At 39.0% G+C, this 19419-nt stretch overlaps 1 protein-coding gene across 9 annotated transcripts in view; it reads left to right on the plus strand.

The window, feature by feature from the left end:
* Positions 1-19419, plus strand: part of KIAA1109 (KIAA1109 ortholog) — an 86822-nt gene that overhangs the window by 31379 nt on the left and 36024 nt on the right. For all 9 annotated transcript variants that reach the window (XM_041482252.1, XM_041482254.1, XM_041482255.1 and 6 more), the window contains exons 20-41: positions 898-1125; positions 1722-1859; positions 2111-2287; positions 3936-4064; positions 4231-4350; positions 5926-6203; positions 6320-6570; positions 6999-7257; positions 7644-8487; positions 9281-9351; positions 9831-10004; positions 10289-10409; positions 11217-11363; positions 11709-11836; positions 11950-12152; positions 13568-13765; positions 14403-14614; positions 14853-15004; positions 15878-16028; positions 16865-17017; positions 18232-18472; positions 19087-19235. In XM_041482252.1, coding sequence (XP_041338186.1) covers positions 898-1125; positions 1722-1859; positions 2111-2287; positions 3936-4064; positions 4231-4350; positions 5926-6203; positions 6320-6570; positions 6999-7257; positions 7644-8487; positions 9281-9351; positions 9831-10004; positions 10289-10409; positions 11217-11363; positions 11709-11836; positions 11950-12152; positions 13568-13765; positions 14403-14614; positions 14853-15004; positions 15878-16028; positions 16865-17017; positions 18232-18472; positions 19087-19235 — 4524 coding nt within the window. The remainder of the gene's footprint in view (positions 1-897; positions 1126-1721; positions 1860-2110; positions 2288-3935; positions 4065-4230; positions 4351-5925; positions 6204-6319; positions 6571-6998; positions 7258-7643; positions 8488-9280; positions 9352-9830; positions 10005-10288; positions 10410-11216; positions 11364-11708; positions 11837-11949; positions 12153-13567; positions 13766-14402; positions 14615-14852; positions 15005-15877; positions 16029-16864; positions 17018-18231; positions 18473-19086; positions 19236-19419) is intronic.

Consider the following 19419-nt stretch of genomic DNA (forward strand, 5'->3'; position numbering starts at 1 on the left):
ATTTCTAGGAGGGCCTTTTTTTTGTTTGTTTTCCTGACTTGTGGTTGTTTTCAGTTTGTTTTCATTGATTTTTTTTTTTTTTAATACGTGGTGTAGAGATCCCTGGACACACATTGTCTATGCAGCTTTGTTGAGCCTTCTAGCCTTGGGAGGTAGTTTTTTGGTGTAGCACACCTTGCTAAGGGTTTACTGTCTGGAAATGAAGGATTCACAGCAGGAGTTGTCAGGAGTGAGTTACTGGAGCACCTACCACCCTCTGCTGGGTCTGCCTTATTAAAAATCTCTGGAAGAAAATATTTCTTGAGAATTTAGCTGTTCTTTTAAGGGAGAAGATGTGATAGATTGCCAGAAACCTGATGGATTTTCTGTTTCCCAGTAGAATTTGGCAGTGTTACTTTGGCCTTAGATAATTGAAGGGGATTTGCGTAGACACAAGGTGGCTTTTAGACCTGAGCAAGAAATGTTTATGACCTAGTATTTTAGAAGCATGTTTAGGACTTTTAAGCCTGCTGAAAAAAAGGTTCAGAAAGTTGGAGGAGGGTGACTTCCTGCAGGATCTGTTTTGTGTTTTTACTCTGTTATGTATCTTTAAAAGCACAGAATCTGTTTAAAAGTGTCAGTAATAATATTTCAGTTACTTGTGTTGCATGTTTCTCCAGTACCAGTACTGTGAGAACTACTGAGCTGCCTTCATTTTCTGCAAAGCACAATGCCTAAATTTGCACATTTAAGCTATCCAGCTTTCATGAAAGTACCTATGTTCCTTTAGCTATAGATTATAGCTATGCCACTTATTTTAGGGAGGTTTAAAACCAGAAGATTTGATTTCTATTTCAATTCATTGCCTGCGTAATTTTCATTTGATTTCCCTATAATCATAACAATTCTTTTTCCTAGGAAAATTATTTTGGGGAAGATGACATGTACACTGATTTTGAAGAGGTTATTTCAAGCCCTGTTTTGTCTCTGTCAACATCCTCAAGCTCTGGCTGGACAGCTGTAGGAGTGGAAAATGACAGAAAAGAAAATGAAATTTCAGTCAAGCCCGTTCACCCTCTTACTTTACGCCCATGGGATATCACTGTGCTTGTTAATTTGTACAAAGTGCATGGGAGATTGCCAGTGGTAAGTACTTTATAATAATAAAAGAATTTGCTTCATGTAATTTTTATTTCTTTTTTTTAGTTTTGTAATGTGGAATCACATTTAACTGCCTGGAACATTTAGTTGCTGTGGTGCTTACCAAAATGTAAGCATACATACCAAAATGTGTAGATACTCTCTGCTGAAACTGTGGCTATCTAAACAATTTTGAGACAGGATTGATTTTGCTTATCTGGGAGGCAGAACTGGATAATTTTTTAATGCCTTTGTTTTTCCCAGAACATGATTTGTGTGATATTTTTGATTGACCATTACAATTTTTCTGCTGATTAGCAAATTTGTCGTATAATGGTGCAGTCTGCTTTATGCTCCTGACTTCTGAGGGAACCCCAGGAATAAAAAAATCCAGATAAAACATTGGGTTCACCCCAATCTTTTTAAATTACTTTTTATGCAATTGTCAAAAGGTTTTTGAAGTGGCACAGGCTTATTCTTGAGTATCCACTGAGAGGAAAATCAGCATACTTCCTGCTCACAGGTTTGCAGCTGATAGTAAAGTTTCAACCATGTTATGTGCTTTCAGGTTCTGAAACAGATGTGTTTATCTTTTATTTCAGCATTGCAGTCCAGATGGTCCAGACTGCCCTACAGCTTTCTTGGAGAGGCTATGTTTCGAGATGAAGAAAGGATTTAGAGAAACAATGCTTCAGCTTGTATTGTCTCCAGTGAATCTGTTTCTGAATGACAATTATCAGGTCAGTCAGTGTTTGTGTGGCTATATTGTGGAAGTTGTGTTGATGTTAAAATCGAATTATTTTTTGGTGGAAATTTTCCTGTTGTGCAAAGGTTTTATTAAGGCTTGTGAATCATAAGAAAAATCTGATGTGTATTTTGTAGAAATCTTTATTTTTGTCCAGATTTTTTTGTCAGTAAAATAAATGGGATAAAGTTGAGCTAGTGTTGCATCTTTTCCAAGAGTTGTCTCTCACTTCCTTGTCCTTGGCAGCGCCCTGCAGTGGACGAGGTGCTCCGGGAGGGTCACATCAGCCTGTCGGGCCTGCAGCTCCGTGCCCATGCCATGTTTTCTGCAGAAGGGCTGCCCCTGGGAAGTGACACTTTGGAATATGCCTGGCTGATAGATGTGCAGGCTGGAAGCCTCACAGCCAAAGTGACAGCACCACAGGTACCATCCAGAAAGAAGTATTGCCATCTTCCTTCTAGAACTGGCGTGGCGTGGATTTCTGGAAAGCACATGATCTGTGCCTGAAGTAACCTTTACTTTATAGCTTTAAAATCCAATAATTTCTGTAAAGGGACTGGAGATGCCAAATAAGCCATTGTCAGAGTGATGTTTTAAAGCAGGAGGCAAATGAGATCATTTGTGGGAGCACAGTATGGACAGGCCTCTGGAATAGCTGCTCACTGCAAAAATTCTGCTCCCTTGTCGCACTGGAACATAATTTGTTTTCCCAGTATTGCGTTTTGTTAGGTCAGTCTTAGCACTAACCCCTTTTAATTTTGCCATTTATGTTACGTTTGTCTTTCCACCTAGATGAATTACTCAAAGTGTACAACAGGCAGATCATTCTGATTTATTTCTGCTGTGGTCTGCCAGAAAGGAGGGTTGCTTTGCCAGTCTATTCTGGGGCACAAGAGAAGTCCATACATTCTATTTAGTAGTTACTATTTGCTTTAATTATTTTTAATTTTTTAAGACACTTCTACATCTTCTTATTCCTCTAAAAATTGGTATTATTTTCTAGGATTAAGCCCATATTTAATTGGGAGACTTCTGCAGCAAATAAAATAAGGCATAGAAGCAAGTTTAGTAAATCTAAAGAATAGACGTTTTCTTGCTACATATACAGACATTTGTGGTGGTACTTCCCAAAATGCTGCCACTGATTTAGATCATCTGTAGGATTTGCTCCACTGTTCTATGGGTCAAAATTAAACTTTATTGATTCAAAGTAGTCCAAGGTTAACAAATGTTTCTTAAGGCTTAATGCAACTGAAGGATTTTCTTCCCTTATAAAGCCATTCTCAGTTGTATGCAATTGTATTTTTTTTAGTTGTCAGTGCTTGAATTTGCTGTTTCAGGTTCATTGGCTTTTTTCCTTCCATAGCATGATGTATTGCAAGAAATTGTGAAGGGACTACACTGAATGGAGAAGGAGAGATTTTGTGCGGGATCCTACCATAGCCAGATTAAATTCCATTCAAATTACTGCTGATTTTAAGTGCCCTTTCCTTCGGCAAGCCAAAGAAAACCCATTTCCCTCTCATAACAGAGACAGACAGTCATGAATCATTTCCTTTATGAGCGAGCTAACTATATAAAAGACTTAAATCAACAATAGGCTAATTACTAGGTCTAGGAAGAATCAGCAGTGTTTTCTTGAGCCAGTTTCCTCCTGTGCAATCTAAATGTAACTTTGTTGCTTTTATAGAAGCAAATCTGACATTTAAATTATGAATGGTAATGAAGCACCTTGAGCTATTCTTTGTGATAAAGCTGGGGGAGCTCTGCCTTTACAATGAAGTTCTCAGCTGACTGTAAGAGCAAAAGTTGCTGCCTTTTATTAAGAAATAATTTAGGAAATTGTTTAATATCACCGTGCTTTTCCATTGGGAAGTACAGACTCGCATGTTGTGGTGCACACAAGAATAAAAGTCAGCCTTGAGTAGCAGGAAGGTGCTGCAGCCAGGAGGGTGTGCTGAAGCCTCCTGCCCACATCCCAGCCCTTGGGGTTGTTTTCTGTTCTCCATGGAATGCCACAAGTCTATTTTGTGTGGGTGGTGATGGACAATGTGCTGTTGTTTGCTTACAGCTCGCCTGTCTTCTGGAATGGGGGCAGACCTTTGTGTTCCATGTGGTGTGCCGGGAGTTTGAGCTGGAGAGGCCCAAATCTGTAATCCTGTGCCAGCACGGCATCGATCGCCGCTTTTGTGACCCAAAGGTACCTTTTCATCCATCCCTGCTGCTCACTGCACGGGCACAGGTTCTCTGGAGCACTTGAGAAATCCACCCTTAATGTTATCAGAACATAAATAAAAGGCTCAGCCCAAATTAAGCTCCTAGTAGATGTTTATATGTTTTTTCCTTTATTCTTTCTTTTCCTTCAGACAAACTCTGTGCCTGGGCCATGCCCAACATCGGATGACTTAAAGTACACGATGACACGCTTAGCCATGGATGGAGCAGATCTGTATGTGGTAGAACATGGCTGTGCCACCAATATCAAGGTAAAAATAGTTCTCTTAACAGCAGTTAAAATACTTTGTCAATTTTTTGATAGAATATCTACCTACATTGATGGCTTGCTTGCACGCAGTGAATTAAGCAGAATTTCTAAAACTTTAAGTGATAAAAAGTCATCATGGGCTGGGTCAGGAGTAGATCAATTTGGCTTCTATTTAATAATTCCATTAATTATGTTGGCAAATGGTAAGGGGGAGTATGTCTCCCAAAATAAAAGTGGAAGCTGCGGCTTTGGTTTAAATTAATTTCAAACACCCTGGGCAATATAAATCTCAGTGTTTGTACCTGAGAGTTGATAAGAACTTGTGCTGTGAATTAATAATTCAGCAAATGGAAATTATTGATATGGATTATGTGCAAGTCAGTGCTGGATAACTCAAGATCCTCTTGTGAGAATTTAGATGTATTTTTGGTAGAGAAGGGAGAAGTTTGTGCCACTGCCTGACTGAATCCTCTGTTCAAAAAGGGCTGTGCAGAGAAGAGCTGATATTCTCTCCATTATCCTACTGCACAGGAAAAAAAGGAATAATTTACTCAGTGTAGCAAAATATAAGTTTAGATACAGTTGAGTTATGGTAACAACAGCAAAGAAGAAAACCACCGTGCTGACATAACTGAGTAGTAATTGTACTGTTAGTTAATAAATGCAGTTTTAAATGGTAGACTTAAAACTAGAAGTTTTGGGCACAGCCTCACATTATGAGCAAGAATCTAACTCAAGGGCACTGGTAATTATTTTAAACATTTTTTTAATGACGTGATATCTCATCATTTGAATGACTTGCTGCCCTGTGGCAGTAAAAAAACCAGTTTGAGTCTCCAAATCGGTTGAATCCAATATTAAAAAATGCCATCATAAATATTAACAATGTCTGTAGGCATAAATATGAATGGCAGTATTTTCAAAGGCAACTTAATAACCTGAACCACTCTAGAAAATTATATCCTGAATATGTTTCATTCAAATTAAAAAAAAAATAAAGAAGGTTTCCTTTATCATCTGTGACAGAGATGAGAAATAGTAATTTAATTTTAACCCTGTGGGTAGCTCTTCTATGGCTGGGTTATCTTTCAGCTTTTCTTGGTTTAGATTTGGCAAACTCCATCTGAAATTTCAGGTGCTTCATGGTGGTATTTTGGAGAGGACTCAAGCTATGCAGGAAATCTGGTCCAATGTCTTCCGATTACCTGAAGTTTGAGGACTAAACAAGTTTGAAAGATTCAAATTTTTTGGGTTTTAGATGACAGTGAAAAAGTTAATGATTTAAGTTTTTTAAAGTTTTGTGACAGTGTCTATTGACAGTTGTTTTCTGTGTTGTTTACAAAAGGGTGCTTCTAAGCAAATTTTTTTTTTGGTTAGGTAAAAAGTGGCTGGGATTAATTTCCAAGCTTGCCTACTTTTGTGTGTGTGTTGACTTGCAAATCAAACTGCTTCCCCAGACAGAATTTTACTGAGATCTTTTTGGGCTGTAGTTTGGGATGTGTTAACTGGTTTAAGGCCACTCTTCCTTTGTTTCACTGACAAATAGTCAGAGTTCCTGTGTAAATCCTGTTTGCAGATGGGTGCCATACGCATTGCCAACTGCAACCTCCACAACCAGTCTGTCGGGGAAGGCGTCAGCGCTGCCATCCAGGACCTGCAGCTCAGGCAGTACGTCGAGCAGGTGAACAACTGCAGAACTGGCCTCCAGCCAATACTGAGGAGGGCATACTGGCTGGAAGCTGGCTCTGTCAACCTGGGCCTCATCACTGCTGACATTGCTTTGGCTGCAGATCATCCTTCTAAACACGAGGTGCAGAGGCATTTCTTGGAAACGCACGATAACCGAACCAAGAGGTGAGCGATGCGGTCCAGGGAGGTGCATTTGAGAGGGATATTTTTTCATCTTGCTTTCACTGAGCTTCAGCATGGTCATGTTTTTCTTTTGTTTTCTGCTCTTCTTCCTTTTATAGGTTGTGGTTTTTGTGGCCTGATGATAATTTGAGAAATAAGAGAAGCAAGAACAAGTGTGGCTGTCTCGGTGGTTGTCGATTCTTCGGTGGCACCTTAACGGGACTGGATTTTTTCAAACTTGAGGAACTGACACCTTCAAGCAGCTCTGCTTTCTCAAGCACAAGTGCAGAATCTGATATGTTCTATGGACAGTCTTTACTGCAGCCAGGAGAATGGATAATTACTAAGGAAATTCCTAAAATTTTAGATGGTGAGAATTCACGTACTGTATTTTTACTCTATTTTGCTCAAAAATATAATTTCTTAAAATTTTGTGGTTTGTAGTGTTTATACATCTGATTAGTCAAGTACAACTGCTTGTGCTCTTGTGGCCTGACCCCTTCTAAGAGCAGGCAGAGCTTGAGCAAGCTTTCATGTGCTGGATTTTTATATTAACATGCACCTCCTTGCTGAGTAAAAAGGAGATTTTTGAGTCCAAAAAAGAAAGCAGCCAGCTGAGACAATCTGATGTTTTGCTGACATGGTTTTATTAATTTTTGTCAGGACAACATGCTAGTATGTGCATGCATTTCAAAACTAGGGCTTTTATTTAATAATTTTTCTTTCAGTAGGCAGGGAAGAGTCCACTGCAGTTGTGTTACCAGATACTCAGTTTTTCTTTTCCTTCCCTGATCCTAGGTAAAGCAAATGGTGTCAAAAGAAAAGATTGGGACTGCAGATCTGTGGGGATAGAAGTGGAAAGGAAAGCACAACACCTGAGCCTCCAAGTGCCGCTGCGCTCCCACAGCTCCTCCTCCTCTTCAGAGGAAACAAGCAGCTCCAGTGCTGCCCTGCCCTTGCTTGCAGGGGAGAAGGACAGCCCCTCATCCACTGCTGAGGATCACCTGGGACAGAAGGAGTTCCTGCCCAGTGCAAAAAGGGAAGATGCTCATGGAAGGTTAGTACTCTTGTCTGGGTAGGCATCTAATTCAACTCTTGAATGCTCTAAGATGTAAGAAAAACCTTTGATTTAGCTATTTTTCAAGAGTTATTGGTGCTGCTGAAATGTGTTTCCTAGTTTAAATGCTGATTTGGATCCCTAATAGGGGCTGGTTACCTGAGCAAGGTGGAAAATTCAGCATGTAAAGATACCAGCACTTGTTAAATGCTTGGTTTTACATGCCCTGTATGTAGACAAGTGACAGAGTTTTCAGTATGTAACCAGCATTATGAAAATAATGGCTATGCTAGTAGAGAGCCACAGAATCACTGATGCTGCTGCAGTGCAGGAAGAGAAGCATTAGTAATGAAATAAGCAAGTGAAGTGTTGGTTTGTGTTCCCAGTGTCACAGTGGAGGGTGCAGAGGGGCGGCCTGCATCCCCTGGCCCGCAGGAGAGGCCCGTGGGCCAGTCCCCCATGAGGTCCCCCCTGAAGAGACAAGCGTCCGTGTGCTCCACGCGCCTGGGCAGCACCAAGAGCCTGACGGCGGCCTTCTACGGGGACAAGCAGGCCGTGCCCGTGGGAGTGCAGTTCAGCAGCGACGTGTCCCGCAGCGACGAGAACGTCCTGGACTCCCCGAAGCAGAGGAGGAGCTTTGGCTCTTTCCCCTACACGCCGTCAGCAGATTCCAACTCCTTCCACCAGTACCGCTCCATGGATTCCAGCATGTCCATGGCGGATAGCGAGGCTTATTTTTCAGCTGCAGAAGAGTTTGAGCCTATAAGCAGTGATGAAGGTCCAGGAACCTATCCAGGGAGGAAGAAGAGAAAAAAGCAAGCTCAGAAAGCTGAATACAGTCGGGGCTCTATTTATCACAGCGTGGAGGGACCCTTAACAAGCACAATCCATAGAGAAATCAGTCAAGATATGAAAACGTTGCCAATTAAGACTCATCCTTCCCAGGCTTCATTTGTTTCAGCTCTGGGAGGAGATGATGAGCACGCTGACAACATGTATGTCCTGGACTCTGAGAAGACTGTGGAACGGGAGCAAATCACTTCCCAGCAGCCTGTAATGGCATGTTACCAAAATTACCTGACACAGTTCCAGGTGATCAACTGGTCAGTAAAGCATCCAACTAACAAAAGAACTTCCAAATCCTCATTGCATCGCCCTTTAGACCTTGACACGCCAACGAGTGAAGAAAGTTCCTCATCCTTTGAGCAACTCTCTGTCCCAACTTTTAAGGTATGGAAGATGCAGGAGTAAGAATTCAAAATAACTGAAAATTGCTTAGTACCAGTTGTATGAGTAAGTACAAGAAACTTGAAATTCCTTTGCTTTTAGTTAAAGAATACCTTGAATTTCTGACTTCAGATCAAGGGGCTGAGTGGCTGGAAGGTTGTGGGCAAAAAAAGGAGTTAGAATTCTGTGAATGTGTGTTCTGAATTATCACTGTTGCACTTAAAAATGCTGCCTGTTGAATGATATGCAGCTGGGGGACATTTATGTGAATTTTGTTTAAAATACATTATAGAGAACTGCAATAGCAGTACATTTAATACTGATAAAGTATAATTCAGGCTCTCAGTGCTTTATTTCAGAATGAAATTGGAACTCGGATTTAGGGAATGATTTTTTTTTTTTTAAAGTGACCTGAGCATACATGCTTAAGGAAGGAGCTGAACTGAAATATATGAAACATAATGGAAATTGCTTGATGTAAAACAGGTGTTTGAACTCTGGAATTGAATTTGTTATCATTTTGCAGAAAAGGTTTGTGTTGATGCAAACCTTATGTAGATTAGTATTTGAAGGTTTTTTTATAAAAGCAATAAATAAATGTTTATGTAAAAGCAGTGTAATCTGATTTTTGAAGGAATTTAAAAGGCAAACCTGCAAGTTCCTGTATCCTATATTGAAGAATCTAAGTGTTCTTTTAACAAAAAGAGCTTTAAGAGGAATTTTTAAAGATCGCTTGGCTGGGGTTTTTATTATATATAGAAGGAATGTAATAAACTTCTTTGCACTTTTATCTTAGATTGTTAAACAGGGTCTCACAGCTAATTCATTACTGGACAGAGGCATGCAGCTTACAGGATCAACATCTAAGTAAGTTGAACACAGCCTGACATTATTATCATATTTTTCAAAGTAGGATTTTCATGATAGTCTTCTGAAATATTTTGGCTCCCATGAGCCCTTTCAAAATTTGATTTACAGGAGTAGTTTTCAGTACCAGATCTATTTCAGAACAGGTCATTCTATTATGAAATATTTGCGTTTGGTCAGACAGAAAGTACACAGTGCAAGCGTTAAATCATTTCACATATACATTTTCAAGATTATGGATGGTCATTTCATTTAGATTAATTTGGGGGTGCTAATGGCAAGTGTCCATTTCATTGCCAGCAGCTTAACTTGAATTTAGGGAAGGCCTTACCCTGGGATTGTATTTTTGTACTTTCTAAGATACACAGTAGAAGAAACCTGCTGTTATGTGGATTTTGTTAATAGTGAAAATTATACCAGAACACTTTTGTATTTGTTTTTACAAAGCCTGATCATTGATGTGTGTTTGACTTGTTTAGCACACCTTACACTCCCTTGGATAAGAAGTCTGCAGAGAATACAGATGATGAAACAATAACAGAGGAATGGACGTTGGATCACCCGGTCTTCCAGACAAGGACCACGGCAATCGTGGAAGTAAAAGGAACTGTAGATGTAGTTCTCACTCCTCTTGTAGCAGAGGCACTGGATAGGTAATTTTATTTTCATGATACTAAAAATTGTCTAAAATCACAGCTGTTCTGTTCACCAAAGGCTTAGGTAAAAGGAATGAATAGCGTGGCTGATGGAGCAGCAGGGCCTGGTGCCCACCGGATGTAATGCTGCATTTCCTGTGAGGTGGCTGGAAGAATGGGAAGTGCCCATTGTGTCTGTCAGTGCTTGTTTTCCCTCTGTAGTGTTAATTGCACGTGGCTGTCGGTGTGCCATGTGAAACTGGGAGCTTCAATGGTCTCTTGTGGCTCTTTTCCCCTCGCAGGTACATCGAGGCCATGGTGCACTGTGCCAGCTCCCGGCACCCGGCAGCAATCGTGGATGACCTGCACTGCAAAGTCCTGAGGGATGCTGTGCAGAACAGCAAGACCAGTTCCTCAGAAAATGTGAGGAGAGAACAAAGAAATCCACATGGATTTGAGAAAATACTCTTTTCTGTATCTTACATGGAAAATGTTTTAACTGAATTTAGTGTTTTGAGATATAATAGCTAAATTAATAACTGTATTAATTTGGAATGCATACTTTCATGCATTTTCATAATCAACTCTTACATATTGTCTTTGACTCTCCAGGAGTCTTACAGGATAGAAGTTTTTCTGTTTTGGATGGTCTAGAGTAATTTACATCAGATGAAATCACACATTCTCTTCTTTGAAATTACTATAGCTGGTATTCTTAAGTATTACATTTATCTCAGTGAGATGTTACTTATTGTTTTATAGTAGTTAGGGAGAGCTGTGAAAGTGCCTGTGGGCTTTTTTTTGCAGTTCATCTGAGACCTTAAAAAATTAACTTAAATAGAATTGCATGATAGTTCTACAGAATTAGGTCTTCTTTCTGTCCAAGGTAATGACCATATTTATATTTTATGGTTTCTTAGACTTCACAGTGTAGTGGACACTAATAACTTGTTTCATAGTAAGTTATTTTGTATAACTTACATGTGTAGAATTCAAACTTTCAGCTGAAGTCTGGTTGTAAAAGTTTACTGCAGAATGGCACTGCTGCCCTTAGGTTTTAGACCTACTCTACCTCTAAATGCTGTAGCCCTTGTTCTGAAAGTCACGGTAAATTGCCCGAAGTGAAGTCAGAATCTCTTTCTGCTTCAATGCTAATAAAAAATCCTGTTACTCCTGAGCTCAGCAACTCTTGAGTTTGTGCTAATAAATTATTTTTCTCCCCTCTTCAAGTTGTCTTCAAAGCAAGACATCAGAGGAACAAAAATAGACACGACCACAACAGGAACAACAAACCAGGGACCAGCACAGACCAATCTCTCACTTAAGCAGGATAATGTGACAATTAAAGGTCTTCAGGCCAATGTTACAGTTCCAAAGGTAACAACTTTTTTTTAGCTTATCAGTGGAAAAATGCTTCACAAAATGACCCTTATTTTGGATCCCTGTTTGTTCCCCAAAAGCTGAAGTGAAGCTGTGCGTTTGTGCCAGAGAACTAAAGTTTTGACTTTTGGAGCTGTTTAATTTTATGATGGTAGACATGCAGTAGTTAAATATCAACCACCATAGAGGTAACTGGTGCCATGTCTTTAAATTATATTCTGGTTGTCATGGTTTTATTTTTCTTTTTGCTGAAAGTATAAGACAAGGTTCTGTCCGAAATTAGTGATTAATGTAACATATCTTTCTGAGTGTCTTTACTCTTTCATGGAATTCTGTGTGCAGGTGAACCTGTGTTTGCTACAAGCATCTGTGGATGAATCCCCAGGAGTTTCTTCCAGCAAAACAGTGACTCATGTTTCCTTAGTAGCTTTGTGTTTTGATAGAATTGCCACTCAAGTTCGTATGAACAGGTAACAATAGCACATGTCACTGTTTGTCGTAAACTTCAGACATGTTTCATTTGATTGTTTGTGTTTATCTTGAGATTTGCTTCATTTTTTTTTTCTTCCCTGATATTGTAAAGGGGTATAGTTGAGGAGACTTCGAACAACACAGAAGCTGGGAGGAATTCTGTCACATTCGATCGCTACATCCAAACCAGCAAAATGCAGCCCCAGTCTTCTGGCTCACTGAGATCAAATTCTGGAGCAGAAAAAGGAAAAGAAATTGCTGCTAAATTGAACATCCATCGTGTTCATGGACAGCTTAGAGGTCTTGATACAACAGGTATGTAACAATATTATGACATTATGTGGAAATGTCACTTTTAATAGAACCAAGTAGTTAGAGTTGGCCTTGATCTTGTAGTTTGGTTGTAGGTTTTTTATCAACATAGATAAAAAGCTACTTGCACCCAGAGCTTTTTCAGGTACTTGAAAAAGAAGTTTGGGATGAATTATTATTCCACTAAGTGCTAGATTTAAACTTAGGCAAACTAAAAGCTGTCAAGACAAACTTGTAAGCAGTTTGTGTGGCAGATGTGTTGCCCTGTAAACATCGACCTGCATTGCTGGAATTTGAGGCCTGAGCTCTCTTCCTCCCAGCTAATCTCTTTTCAGCTACCATTTCTTGTCACCTTTGGCAGGGAATGAATTACACTTATTTGCTTTCTTACTGCATTCTAACACTTTCAATAATGTGCCTGTTGTGCCAGAAATGTCAGCATGACAACCTGTAGATTGTTAACTATAACAGCTCTAAAGCTGAAAATGAGATCTACCCAATTGACTTCCTTGTTGTTTGTGTTAAGGAAATGCCTTCAAGAAGCTATGAGTTAAATTTTGCTATAACTCCTGATCCAGGAAAAACTAACCAGGAAAAGTTGACCAAAAGTAGAAGCAGTTTTTGTTAAACTGCTTCAATTTTGATGCAATCTACACCAGCTTTGACTCCGCTCCATAAGGAACAGGAGTCTTCAGACATGAGGAAGTACTCTGTAAAGCCAGGATGATTAAAAAATACACAATAAATAAATAAACAACAGAAAATCCCACTGCTGTGCAAAGATGAGGGAGCAAATGAAATAAGAGAAAAACTAAAACAGAACGCTGAAATGGTTACCTCCCTTTTTATTTAGTTGTGCATAGAGTCTTAGGAGTAGTGCCCTGTCAAGTATGCTACAGACATTCAAGAGGGCCAATTTTGGAGTTCTAACCAAGAAATGTCATCATCTTCTATTTAAAAGGTTTGAGAAGAGCCTTTCTAAAGATCTTAGTATCTCATATTTACTTCAAAAGTGGGTGCAGTTACAAACTGGAGGCAGAGAGTAAGGATTAGAAGAGATATAATTGACTCAGTGTAGTTCTTTTCCTGAGGTATTTGACATTTAGGTATAAAGTGATTTCAAATTTGGCTCAGTCCTTGGGTTTGGGATTTTTTTTTTTTTCAAATTTAAGAATTATCCTGCCCATATTAACAAACCAGGAGAAAGGCTTTTTTATCCTCTTTATGTGCTTCTTTTTCTTGCTCATGTTTCAAGTTTAGACATTCTTTCTTTTTTATTTCCCCCTCCTGTTTGAGGAATACTAAAGGGATAACTCCCCCAAAACACTCTAAACTTTAGAGAGCTTTTTGGAAGACATAAAGTTTTTTCCATTTTGAAGCAAAGTTGTAAATATTTATTTATCTATTTATTTTCACAGATATTGGAACTTGTGCAATAACAGCCATTCCTTTTGGGAAATCAAAAGTTCTTTTTACTTTGGAAGAGTTGGATGAGTTCACTTTTGTGGATGAAACAGATCAGCAAGCTGTTCCAGATGTGGCTCGAATTGGTCCTAGTCAAGAGAAGTGGGGTTGGATAATGTTTGAGTGTGGGATTGAAAATTTAACTATAAAAGGTAAAGCTTTGCAAGGCTGTATTTTGGGTTTTTTTATGAGATTATTGACAATTCTGTTGATAGGTCTTCTGGCTTAGCAATTATTTGATTAGAAATTGTTGCATCTGGATGATGCTGAATAATACATGTCTGTGGTAAATAAATTTCATAGGTTATACAGTGAAAACATTTTTAGTTGTAAGTGCCACTACTAATTGTATATGAAATAAATTCATATAAACTTTCATCAGTTTCTTAAGGTTAAAAGTGATGCTTTCACTCATCACTCAAATCCTCACCTTATCCACAGGAAGTGCGTTATAGAGCCAGAGTTTTGCTCTTAGAAGGGAAAGCTAGTTACAAAAAGTAAAAGAAATCCCACAGTATACATGTGTTTTCTATCATCCCAGTTACTTTTTTTTTCCAGAGAATAATGTTTAAGAAGTCTTTATGTGAGTACTCTTCATCTACTTGTGGAAGAGGCTCAAAAGCATCAGAAGCTCAAAATAGTAGTGATAAGTTGTTGAATAGAATGGTAATACATCTTGTTTAACCAAAACCATGTGTATTTCTATGCTTAAGCACAGATCTTCTCTATGGGCCATAACTTACAGCAGTTTATGTGTTGCCAACCTTTACAGTCTGGGTATTTTTCCAGGGGGAAGACAGTCTGGGGCAGTGCTGTATAACACATTTGGAGTCATGGGCAAATCAAGAGACGCAGAGAGAGGTGGATTGCTTGCATCAAACAACTCTTCAGATTCCCCCACTGGTAGTGGCTACAACACTGATGTGTCTGAAGATAACCTCCCTTGTGACAGAATAAGTCCCTCGTCAGATATTAATGGAAATTCAGTTTCAGATGAGCAGGTATGTTCAAACTGGGTACAAATCGTTAGTAACTCATCCTGTTTGCTTAGACACTAAACTTCCAGCTTTCTGCAGGGTCTCTTGGGAGGATTAGTGGACAGCATTAGTTTATTTTGCTTTGCCTAAATACCTCTGGAAAAAAATAAATTATGAGCACGTGTGGTATGTTCATGCTTTTCAGTGTAATAATTTTGGGAGATGATTTCCCTTCTAACTTCATGATTCCTTGTTTTTGAAGGATGAAGGTGTTGAATCAGATGATCTGAAAAAAGATATCCCCTTGATGCCTCCTCCCCCTGACTCCTGCAGCATGAAGTTGACAATCAAAGAAATTTGGTTTAGTTTTGCAGCTCCCACCAATGTGCGCTCCCCAGCCCATATATATTCAAGGTATAATTTTACCTGATATAAAGGAGAGAAAATGGCAGTTCTGCTTTGTTAAATTGCATTTGTATTTAGTAGGTTCTGAATGGAATTTCAATAATTTTTGAAGCTTCTTTGGAAATGATAATTTTGAGTTTGTATATATCAGAGTAAGACTTCAGTTTTTTACTGTTGTATTTTCTGTGGACGTGCTGCTAGGAAATTCTTAGTTAGATGTGATTAAAAGAAGAAAAAAGGAAGAGTGAAAAAGCCAAATGAAACCAAAAGCCCTCACTAACAACTTCTGGTGAGATGGAAATGTATGAAGGAGAAAGGCAAGGGAAGGTGTTTGTTTTGAGTAGGTGAGATGCTAGTGAAGAGAACAGCTCAGTGCTTTTGGTATTCAACCTGATATCATGCATGATCTGACTGCCATTGCACTGTCAAGTTCTAGATGTGTGTTTCTAAGATAGTTTTTCACATCATGTATGTAGAATTTGCCAAATATTTCGGTCTGACAGTATAAAGCCATAAGTTAGAAAATACTCTGCTGGTACTCTTGCCTCAGCCCTTTAGCAAAAGTCCTTCATGACATGTAACACTTCATGTGTGATTCAGTCAGTGATGGGAATTTCAAACTGTATGATTTCAGTAGGGAATACAAATGGGAAAAGGAAGGAATTGCAGTAGCAAAAGTGGGAAGAATCATGAGTGTGTGAGTGAGTAAAACAGAAATTGCCTCAGGTACTTTCTGCCAGTTCTTGTTTTCTGGGCAGTAAGTCTGTGTTTATTACTTTGCATCAGTGTCCCACCTATTTGGCTGTCGTTCATAAGAGCACCAGAAAATCCTGCTCATTGCTGCTGCTGCCTGTGAACAGCCCTTTCTCTTTGTCTCCACAGGCAGCTGAACCTCCTGAGCACTGCAACACCTGCAGTTGGTGCTTGGCTTGTTCCCATAGATCAAGTGAAGTCTTCATTAAATAAGCTGGAAACTGAAGGAACCCTGCGAATCTGTGCTGTTATGGGGTGCATTATGACAGAAGCTCTAGAGGTAAATCGCCTTTATAAAATCAATGAGCATATCAGAACAGGACAGTGTGATAGGTAAAATGTAGTTTGTGGAATTCTGGATGTCTTCCCTGGCAAATTTAGAGCATCTCTTGTGAGCCTTTGGAATTGGTCACAAGAAGTCACAAAAAGCTCTGCTTCTTGCACACAGTCCGAGTTTCAGAGCCAAGTCTCGTGCTTCTTACAGGAGTGCATCTCCAGGTAAAATAAGAGTAAGAAGTATGGCTGTGGTGCCTGGTATATTTTATGAAGTATTTTTGTTTGCTGTTGGTTGGATTGGCACCATCTAGTGGCAAGATTTGGACGTGATACTCACACTGAGATCCTGTCTTGCTTAGTGAGATGGATGACCTAAGTGTGACACTGATTTTCTGCTCTGTTCAAATATTACCCTTTGCAGCAGTCTCTTATTCCTACCTGCCTTCCTGTTTCTTTTTCCTACCCTCTCTCTAGCATTAAACCAGATTTTAAAAAGTGCCTGTTTTGTCTTTAACTAGGAATAAACTGTTTGTTCAAAAACTGCAGCTAGCTTTGCATATATATCTGTTAGTGCAGATGTAACTTTATAAGGCCTGCAATTTGAATCCATTGAAATTGAAAATTTTGAGTTTTCTTTTGTTGCTTCATATAAAGAAATATGCATCCAGAATTATTTTTCACATGCAGTATTTAAAATGAGGTGGGTACCCATAAGGCAAATCCTTGTTGCAGAAGTTCAAAATGAAGTTAAAAGTTTGTTGTTTTGTGGATGAAATCTTGTCATTGGTGCTCTATTTGCAATTATGTTTATATGTTGAAAATGTTTATATTTTAATCTAGAATAAAAGTGTGCACTTCCCTCTGAGAAGCAAGTACAACAGGCTTACCAAAGTGGCTCGTTTCTTGCAAGAAAATCCCTCTTGTTTACTCTGTAATATATTGCACCATTACCTTCATCAAGCAAATTACTCCATTATTGAGGATGCCACGATGGTAAGTTACCCTGGAAAACTGGAAATGTCTCAGTCCTTTAGTTTCAAATATGCCAATTCTAATGTCTTAAATTTGGCAACAGTTTGAGGAAGGTTAACAAACAAGGAAATATAACCCAGACTCATATGCATCTTTAAAGTGATAAGTAAATATTGTTTTTCTAATTTCATTTTCTTTGCTGTTTTTGTTATGGCCTGCATATATGCATGTTTATCAAACTATTAGTAAATACATGAGATCACAAACCAAAAAGGGATGTCTTTAAAACTGTATGTGGCTTTTAAAATCAGATTTCATTCCCTCTCTATCATATTTCAATGGCCTTTTTATAAGATTTCATTTTTCATTGTTTTAAAATTGAATAAGTCTCAAATATTGAGGCAAGTGCATGAACTGGTTAGTTTATTCCAAATTCTTTCCTTGGAACTAGTTTTCATGTCTTCTAGAAACACTGGGGTAATGCAGACAGTTTAAGGAAGGAACTAGAATTGTACAAACTTTAGGGTTTAAGAATCTAATATTTTTCTTAATGGCTTTAGAATGTTAATATCTAGATTGTAGTGGGAAATAATAGTTATTTGAACAAACATCAGGCAGAAGGGGAGGAGTGTTTATTCCTGATTTTGTGTCATTTTCATAATCCAATTCCACAGCTGTCAGATTTAAACACTTTGGTATTCAGCTGAGAGCCAGTGATCAGGAATAGCACAGTTTGATTTGTGGTCAAAATACCAAGCTTTTGTTTTCTTTAGGCCAATTCAGTGATGTAATCAGAACAATCCCTATATTTGGCCTCAGATTTATGCTCCTAAAACACTCCTTATGAACAATGGAAAAAACAATCTTTTTGATTTCAGTTCTGTTTGTAAAGAGTTGCTATGAATCTTAGCCCATAGCTCAGAGCCCGATAATTACTCAAGTGCTTTTAGCTTCTTATTTAACAAACCTGCTTCCTGTTGTTTATTTTTGGCCTCTTGGGCTAGATCCTCAAGTCATGTAGACAAATGTATTTACTGTGTTCATTGAAGCTGTAATTTTTTATCTCTCAGTTCCTTGGCTTCTTGCTTGATGTGTTGTGGTGCCAGCATGTTTGTCATAAGCTTCTTAAGTATAGAGATTTAAGAGAGCTTTGACTTTTTCTCCCCTCCAGTTTACTTCAAAATGCTGTGATATGAATTTTTAATGTGGCTTTTTTAAAAATTTTTTATTTAAAGAGTGATGGTCTTCCTGCCTTAGTGACCTTAAAGAAAGGTCTGGTTGCCTTAGCAAGGCAGTGGATGAAGTTCATTGTGGTCACCCCAGCCTTTAAAGGAGTCAGCTTGCACAGACCAACCCAGCCCATGAAACTGCAGCCGAATGCCTGCCATGAGCATGAGGATGGCCTTGGATTGGACAATGGAGGGGGCCTTCAGAGTGACACAAGTGCTGATGGAGCAGAGTTTGAATTTGATGCAGGTATTTTCATGTTATCTCCATAAAAATTTATAGAGGCAAGCAGCTCCTCTCAGACATATGTATCTTGTTTACTTTTAATGCTTGACACATTATAGTCTCCTTTTTAGAATTATCAAGCTGCTTTTTTTATATCACCTTCATTCTGAAGCTGCTGCTAACAATGACAATTATAGTATTACAGTAACTAGTGCTTGTTCAGGGAGAAACAAAATAGGAGACCTCTCTTTCTTCACATCTTTTGTCTTTTTTCCTGCACAAAATAAATCAACTTAATTATTTTCTACCTTTCAGTTAAAAGCCAGGCAGCAGTTAGCAGCTTTAAGAGAGCAAAGATGTTTGTGTGAGAAACTTGTATGTAATCATACAGTATAAAGGAAATTTTTGCCCCCTTCTCTCAAATATGTTTAGATTAAGAAGAAACACTTGGATAATTAAACAAAACCCAGCAGACCCCTGTCTGAGGTATTCTTATTTGTCTGTAAATCAGACAGCACTGTGTGGGTGTGTGCCAGCACTTGAAGTTCATGACTGCTTGTAGATAAATGTGCCTGATAATAGATAATCTTGGTTCTCCAAATATATCTAAATGAGGACAAATATTTGCTTGGGTGCAGCTACCGTGAGTGAGCACACGATGCTGCTGGAAGGAACAGCCAATCGCCCTCCCCCTGCCAGCGCCTCCTCCGGGCCTGTCACTGGTGCTGAGATCATGAGGAAGTTGTCCAAGACTCACACTCACAGCGATTCTGTGCTGAAAATCAAGGTGAGTGCACAGGGCTGGGCACCAGGGCAAAGGGGGTTGTGGCTGGCCCATTCAGGAGCAGTTCTGTAGCTGCAGATTTATAAATGCATGCAAAAAGTAGCTGTAGCACGTGGAAGGTGTGCTCCTGACCTTAGAAAAGGGATGCTCCAGCAGTTGGTCTGTATTCTTCATCTGTTCTTTGTTG

The sequence above is a fragment of the Pyrgilauda ruficollis genome, unplaced genomic scaffold (genome assembly GCF_017590135.1).
Source record: "Pyrgilauda ruficollis isolate IOZ18807 unplaced genomic scaffold, ASM1759013v1 scaffold58, whole genome shotgun sequence".
NCBI classification, from domain to species: domain Eukaryota; kingdom Metazoa; phylum Chordata; class Aves; order Passeriformes; family Passeridae; genus Pyrgilauda; species Pyrgilauda ruficollis.